The following is a 7,512-nucleotide window of genomic DNA, read 5'->3' as shown; positions in this document are numbered from 1 at the left end:
CCAATCTCCTCTCCAACTATCCCAAATGAGGCTGTGGTATCTGAGTTGATTGATTCTAACCAAAACTGGAATGTGATTAAAGTGTTCCAACATTTTATAAAGGAAGATGCAGAATTAATTACCAGCATTCCTCTTCCGCGAAGACCAAAGCCAGATCAGATTATGTGGCATTATGATAAGCAAGGCAATTATACTGTCAAAAGTGGATATCGGATTGCTCAGCAAATAAAATTCCAGGACTCCCCTAGTTGCTCAATTACGGATCCAAGTATATGGAAGGCTATCTGGACTTGTTTGCTGCCTGAAAAAATTAAAATCTTCATGTGGAGAGCTGTCCGGAATTTGTTGCCATCAGCTGAGAATCTTTGGAGCAAAAAAGTGATCTCAGATCCTACTTGTCAGTTGTGTAAAAAGACTATGGAAAGCATTTCTCATGCCTTGGTGGATTGCAAAATGGCCAGGAAGGTATGGAAAATAGTCTCTTGTGCGGATAAGGTCTACACATTTGCAGAGCAAAGTATGTCGTATGTGCTGCAAGGTATGACAGAAATGCTAAATCGAACAGATTTTGAATTGTTGGTGGCTTGTTTTTGGTCAATTTGGCATGCAAGGAACCTTTTTCTTTTCGAAGGAAAGAAGGTGGACCCTCTGGTTTCCATGGCAAAAGCTGAGGCAGTATTGGACTCTTATAAACGAGTCAAAATTCCCAGCTCATCACACTTGGAGAGCAAGATAACAGTTAAGCAGCAGCGGTGGAAACCACCCCCACAAGGATGGATTAAAATTAATGTAGATGCAGCCACAAAGATTGAGAAACAAGTTGCAGGATTGGGAATTGTCCTAAGAGACTTTAATGGGAGTGTGGTTGCTGCTGCAGTAAAGCCATCTAAGTTTTATGGAGATATAATCTTTGCTGAGGCGGAGGCCGTAGAATGGGGTCTGCAGGTTGCAAGATCTATTACTATGGCTTCGATCATAGTGGAAACTGATTCTCAAGGTGTTTCGGATCTGCTCAACAACAAGAAGAGTAATAGATCTGAAGTCTTCTGGGTGATATCGGAAATTCAAGAGCTAGTCAAGGTTTTTTGTAATGTTAAAGTCCAATATACTCCAAGACATTGTAATTCCATTGCACACTCTTTAGCTAGATTAGCTCTAGGTTGTGAGGAGTCTGTCATATATAAGAACCCATTTCCAAAAAATATCTGGTATTTGTTCCAGTCTTCTAATGAATGAAGGTTATGATTCCTTTTCAAAAAAAAAAAATAATAATAATTATAAATTTGTATTTTATGGATATTTCATCCATAATAAGATATTTACCGTCTCTAATTACGTGGACGGTACGTCATGGTCTGATCCGCTGCAGTGCCACGCTTAACTCTATAAAGTAGAAGCAAAAATAATGACAGTAGAAAGTATAAAGCGGTTATTCTTTTTCAATTTCCACGTCCAATACCAGCGCGTGAACCACGTACCAAAATCTACCCAATCACACACTGCCAAATCCCCATAACTGTGCAATCGACGAATCCGAATCGAACGTTCCTCAACGGCGCTTAAACAACAAAGCCGCACCATTTCTTTGAAAAAAATTCTCTCATTCACGCTACTAGTTTTGACACCTCTCAGATGACGATCCGAGTCGCAACTATTACTCCGAATCAACTTGGAACCTCGGTTAATCAACTGTCCGCTCTCTCCTCAGTATACCAACCGTCAAAGTCTCGCATTCTCCGTATCGATACATTCGCTTTCTCAGAATGTCGTCGTCGTCGTCTCCGTCTGTTACTACTGATGCTGAAACTCTGAAAAGAAATCGAATTCTCTCTAGCAAGCTTTATTTCGATATTCCTATCTTCAAGGTGACAAAATTCGCAATCGTTTTCGTATAGTATGTTGTTAAATTTGATTTTGAATTTGATCTTAATTTTTGAACGAAACAGCTCCCTCTGATATACTCGCCTGACTACGATATTTCGTTTCTTGGCATAGAGAAGCTGTAAGATCCTCCGAATTTCTTTCTTTTGTTCCTGTTTTTTCATTTTAATTTTAATTTTAATTTTTTTTCCTCTTTGCTTCTCTTTACATGTTTTGAGTTAGTTATGTGTTAGTTTTGTAGAATAGTGAAATAATATCCGCTTGTTTATTGGTATTTGGAATGTGTGAATCAAATTACTCTTGGCTTGATATAATAAAATAAATACATACTTATCGTGTTATTGATTACTACTTGACTTTGCAGTTATTACGGCATAAATTTAGCTTAATAATAGCTTGTGTTTGTGCGTTCTGTTCCACACATGTTTGATTTGCTTTGGTCCTGCAAGTTGTTCTAAAGAAACTTCAATTGGTTATCATTGCAAATGTTTGTTTATCACTATGTTAAAACTGGAATATCCTAAAATTTAGTTGACTCTGGACTGAATTTGAGCTAGAAATTTGACTTTTTTCTCAGACTGTTTGTAAAATTTATGCAGGCACCCATTTGATTCTTCCAAATGGGGTCGCATTTGCCAGTTCCTTAGCTCTGAGGGTTTTCTGGATAAAAATTGTATCGTTGAGCCACTAGAAGCTTCCAAGGAAGATCTGCTTGTGGTACTTTCATACCAGATGAGCTCTTAGCTATTAATAATGTGAATCTGCATTAGTAGTTTTACATATATATCTAGAGTCCTTTTCTAGTTTGGATGTTTGCATATATATATATATATAATTTTTCTCTAATGATGACATCGTTATTTTAAGAAAGTGAGAATGTCATTAACAGACACAAAAATACAGTCTCCTATATATTAAAATATATGTTTTTTTTTAATATTTTAATAGCGTCCTCGTTTTGTTAAAATGAGGATGTCCTCATAAAGAAGGGGCTAAATATATACATGCACACATATATACATACATACAAATCTGATTCATGAAGGGATAGTAGTAAGCAGTAAATTTGAAGGTCATGTGCAGGAATTTGTTTTACTTGGGGTTGATTTTGTTGGGATTTTCAAACTATTCACTAACCCCACCTACAATTCAGTATTACATATACAGTAAAACACGCGGACTCTGTTTGTATGTACATATGACGGTTAATTTTTTTATAGCTGATGCCTTTCATCTGAACTAATAGGTTTTGGAATAGCTGTGCGATACTGCACAACTCAGACTAAGTTGTAATGCTGCTATTCCTGAAAGGATATTATTTTGGTAGCAGTCAATTGTGTGAGTTCTCAATGTGGATGCTGGTCAAAAGACAGCATTCAACTCAAGCCGTAGGCCTTTTGTAGTAACAACTTAAGGGAGCCGTCATTTTACTTTTGAGTTATGCGATTTAAACCTGATTCTCTTTTCAATCAGCTTGTTCTTGTGGGCCTATGTAACACGTCTTTTTCTACCTCTTGTTTTACAAAAGTTTTAAAACTGAAGCTCATTTATTTCCTTCATGTGAAGTTTCTATGCTCAATTATCCTGTTGCATAAGTTGCTTCTTTCTTTGGTATGGGAGAGTGATTAATTTTAAAGAAAGGCGTTTCCAAGTTTTTTTACTGAATTGTATCCTTTTGGATACACTGCATAGTTACTGTCATACAGTAAGTATATCCTTTTGGATACCCTGTGGATATGAATCTATATCCTAAACTTTTTGGTTATCTTTGATCAGGTTCATTCAGAATCATATTTGAAGAGTCTACAGAGCAGTCCAAATGTTTCCATTATAATTGAGGTAAAGCATAGAGCTTTGATTTGCTGTTAATGTTTCCTCAATGATTTAGATGATGGTTTATATTAATTCTATTGAGAAATAATGTCCATGATGTAACTTTGAGGTGAATGACTGAACGTACTTGAAATGCTAAGAAAAGGTAGTGACTGGTGTAATGATGTTTAAAAGAGATCTGAATGAGTTTGGTCCTGATAAGATTGGTTTTATAGAACTCAAAAAGTAACAGGTTGCTTCTGATGTACTTTAATAATTCCAACCAATGATTAGGACTTGAATTCTCTGACGACAAGATTTTTGACTGATCTAGAGTGCTGCAATTTGTAGGTGCCTCCTGTTGCACTATTTCCCAATTGTCTTGTGCAGAGGAAAGTTCTTTATCCATTTCGCAAGCAGGTGAATCATCATCTTTCTTAAAAGTTTACTATCTCCTGGCTCCTAATAATCTTCTTTTAGATAGGCTTATTTTTCATTTTTTTCTTTTTTTTCCCCCTCTGTTCAAAATTAACTGCAGGTGGGTGGAACCATATTGGCAGCTAAGCTTGCAAAAGAGCGAGGGTGGGCCATTAATGTTGGAGGAGGATTCCATCACTGCTCTGCTGATGAAGGAGGTGGATTTTGTGCTTATGCAGATATTTCTCTTTGCATACATTATGCCTTTGTTCAACTAAATATATCAAGGTAACAATTAACTTCAGGTCAGGAAAATGGATGTGGCAGTTTAAGTGGCATTTATATCTCAATTGACAGTGCCTGCTTACACATGGGCTTTTTAACTGCTCGTCATCTTCAAATACAGGGTCATGATAATTGATCTTGATGCACATCAAGGAAATGGTCACGAGAAGGACTTTTCCAGTGACAGTAGGTTGCTTTCATTTGATTGTGCTTTTATTTTTCATTTTTTTCTTTTGGATTTTCAAATGATAACATTTGTCCTAACAGGTCGTGTTTATATTCTGGATATGTTTAACCCTGGAATTTATCCTCGGGTTAGTTACCTACTCCTAGAATTAAATGACTGCTTCTTCTTCTATCTTTGCACTTTTTTGTTGCTCTTTGTTATTAATTTGTAACCAGTATTATCAAAAAATTACCGGTATCATTTGGTAAACATTCTGATTTTTTTATCCTCTCTCGTAAATCCTCTGTTAGGACTATGAGGCAAGACGTTTTATTGATCAGAAGGTCGAAGTAGTGGTAAACAATCAATATACCAGTTAGAAAAGTGAATACTAGTTGTTTTGTTGGCCTGCTAAAATAATTTGTTTTTCCTACATTTCAACAGAGTGGGACAACAACAAATGAGTACTTAAAGAAATTAGATGAAGCACTTGAGGTATATATGTTCAAAACTTTTTCTGTTCACGTGTTTCATCTCCTTTTTTTTCCTAAATCTTTTCATCATTACTGGAAAGAAGATTGTGGATGTCTCCTTTAGGAAATCGTGAGTGACCAGGGCAACACTAATATGCCTTTTCTCAATAGCTTTTGTTGATATATTTCCTTAAGGTAGCTATTGTGAAGCGTTTAGGTTTCAACTTATTTAGGCTCTAATGCAGTTTTTCTTTTCTTTTTTTTCTTCTCATTTTCTTCCTGCCATGATTTGTTATTTTGTTTATGCACAACCCAGACATGCAAGCATAGACAAAATTGATGTTCAGAATCTTGTTTACCCACTAGATGCGGAAAGTGTAGCTATTGGGTATGGCCTACGCATTTGCAGTATCTGTATACCCCCAATGCCATTCTCATTGACTTTGAGATTTTTTTTCATATTCCTTCCAGTTCTTATATATAATTACTTCATGCAGTTGCCATTTCATGGATTGACATTGGCGAGGTCTATAAACTTGGATACTTATTGTTAGTTGTACTGAGTTATATCAGAAATACTGCCAGCAATAGTCTCCTCTGGAGCAATGCAACATTGATAGTTTGTGATTTTGGATCAGGTTGCTGGTCATACGTTTGATCCTGAGCTGGTGATTTACAATGCCGGCACTGATATCCTGGAGGGAGATCCACTGGGCATGTTAAAGGTAAAGTGGGGTGTCTGATAATGCTCCCTACTGTGCATTGAAACAAATGAAGTCTTTAGTTTGGGCCATGATGAGGCCTGATTAATGGCTAATCATAGAAGAATCTTCCGGACTAGGAACACTTGTTTGCACTTTTCCAAATTGAATAACGGATACCATGGTCACAACGGCAAGATAAATGTCATTTGTGAAATCAGCCGTCTATATTATTAGACAGTTTCTGCCAAATATTTCTTAGGGACTAAAGGATATATGTTGTTGTTGGAGTTGCTTCTGCAGATTAGTCCTGATGGGATAGCCGCTAGAGATGAGAAGACCTTCAGGTTTGCTCGATCAAGGAACATTCCCATTGTTATGCTCACATCAGGTCCAATAACTTCTGAAAAAGTTTTGGCACTCTGGTCCATTAGATTTCATGTTTTTGTGTGAGTTTATGCATGCATGTCCTCATGCCTGCATGCAAGAGTGCATATGTGCAACTGTGCTACAAATATTGAGGGAAACTGCTCTTTTCTGCTAGAACCACCTTCTTATTCTCATGTTGTGCTTTGTACCCTCATCAATTTTGTCAGTTGAAGTGTCAGGCCTTTAGATGAGATATCCTTTTTTAAAACACTTCTGGGAAAATGATTTTACAAAAAATATGCATTAAATCAACATGCCCCCTTACTGTTTTTGGATAGTTAAACAATTAACATGAGATCTGCTTTGCTGAGGTGTCTAGGTTGGTCTTAAAAGAAAGTTTATTATTAACTCATTCCATTTTGCAGGGGGTTACATGAAGTCTAGCGCCAGAGTTATAGCAAATTCAGTTGAAAACCTATCAAGAAAGGGCCTGATAAATATGGGGAGGTCACCTGTAAAGATATAAGTGCAATTCAAGTGCCCTTCACTGTGCTTCATGGGTCTTATGGATGCATGCGTTTGTTTATTTTCATGTACATCTGAAATGTTCTACACTACACAGTGATTGTAGCTATGGGTATATATAAGCATCTAAGGAAGCAAAAGATTAAAACAAATGGTGTGAAGGCAGAACGATGAAATACACACACAGAGAGGAAAGCCTAGAAGTAATTGTATTAGTGTATGCATGAATCAGTTTTGAAGTTCACGAGTCTTTGTAAATTTTATGGTTTTCAAATGCTATTTAGGTTGCGTTTGAGAGTGATGTGTGGCAGTTGGGTTTTCGAAGCCTAAGTGTCGAGGTGTTTGATAACATCTTACAGTTGGGGTTTGGTACAGTGGCGAAGCTAGTATTGTTTTATGGGGTGGGCTATTAGATTTATTTATTTTTTTATAAGTATTAATAAAGTTAAATTTATAAATTATACTTAACTTTAAAAAAAAAAAAAAAAAAACTTACCCTGGCTGCAGCCCGGGTTAGCCCACTCTTACCTTCGCCCTTGGTTTGGTAGCTCAAGAATTAATTTTTCTCAGTTCGATTTCACAGTTATAGTTTTTACTCCGCAGTAACTGTAGTCTAAAAACTATAGTACCTTATTCCCAAACACACCCTTAATCGGAATTATGATGCTAAATTAGCTCATCATAATCTAGAGTGTTATTTTGGATTTTCAATGGGCAGTTATTATTTTCATCATTTTTTATAAGTGACTCTGGTAATTCCACCCCACAAGTTATGTAGATCCATCATACTTTTATAATATTATTACACTAAATTTTGAAACATTCAAATAAAGAAGAAATTTACACAAATTTAATATGATTATTTTATTATTATAAAGGTAAA

The 7,512-nt window shown here is 36.2% G+C and overlaps 1 protein-coding gene across 2 annotated transcripts; it reads left to right on the top strand.

Annotated features, from left to right (window-relative positions):
* The first annotated feature begins 1,320 nt into the window (after positions 1 to 1,320).
* LOC18055472 (histone deacetylase 2) lies at positions 1,321 to 7,030 on the top strand. Of its 2 annotated transcripts, XM_006450755.2 has the most exons (13): positions 1,324 to 1,865; positions 1,947 to 2,002; positions 2,481 to 2,598; positions 3,658 to 3,720; positions 4,045 to 4,113; positions 4,232 to 4,398; positions 4,517 to 4,581; positions 4,663 to 4,709; positions 4,873 to 4,917; positions 5,006 to 5,056; positions 5,673 to 5,759; positions 6,039 to 6,126; positions 6,530 to 7,030. In XM_006450755.2, exons 1-13 carry the CDS (start codon positions 1,764 to 1,766, stop codon positions 6,628 to 6,630), a joined length of 1,059 nt encoding a protein of 352 aa, XP_006450818.1. In that variant the 5' UTR covers positions 1,324 to 1,763; the 3' UTR covers positions 6,631 to 7,030. The 2 variants fall into 2 exon arrangements, with proteins under 2 accessions (XP_024033310.1, XP_006450818.1); XM_024177542.1 differs by lacking the exon at positions 6,039 to 6,126 and having other exon boundaries at positions 1,321 to 1,865; positions 6,530 to 6,634.
* The last annotated feature ends 482 nt before the right edge of the window (positions 7,031 to 7,512 follow it).

The sequence above is a fragment of the Citrus clementina genome, unplaced genomic scaffold, assembly GCF_000493195.1.
Source record: "Citrus clementina cultivar Clemenules unplaced genomic scaffold, Citrus_clementina_v1.0 scaffold_1, whole genome shotgun sequence".
In the NCBI taxonomy this organism is placed as follows: Eukaryota; Viridiplantae; Streptophyta; class Magnoliopsida; order Sapindales; family Rutaceae; genus Citrus; species Citrus x clementina.
Note: the sequence above shows the minus strand (reverse complement) of the source record. Positions and strands in the feature narration are given on the sequence as shown.

What these genes read in the sequence shown, in the direction of transcription:
- LOC18055472 (XM_006450755.2), top strand. Translation starts at nt 1,764, where the DNA reads ATGTCGTCGTCGTCGTCTCCGTCTGTTACTACTGATGCTGAAACTCTG. An exon ending in CCAAGGAAGATCTGCTTGTG is followed by an intron (nt 2,599 to 3,657) that starts GTACTTTCATAC and finishes ATCTTTGATCAG; the next exon opens with GTTCATTCAGAATCATATTT. An exon ending in AATTAGATGAAGCACTTGAG is followed by an intron (nt 5,057 to 5,672) that starts GTATATATGTTC and finishes ATTTTGGATCAG; the next exon opens with GTTGCTGGTCATACGTTTGA.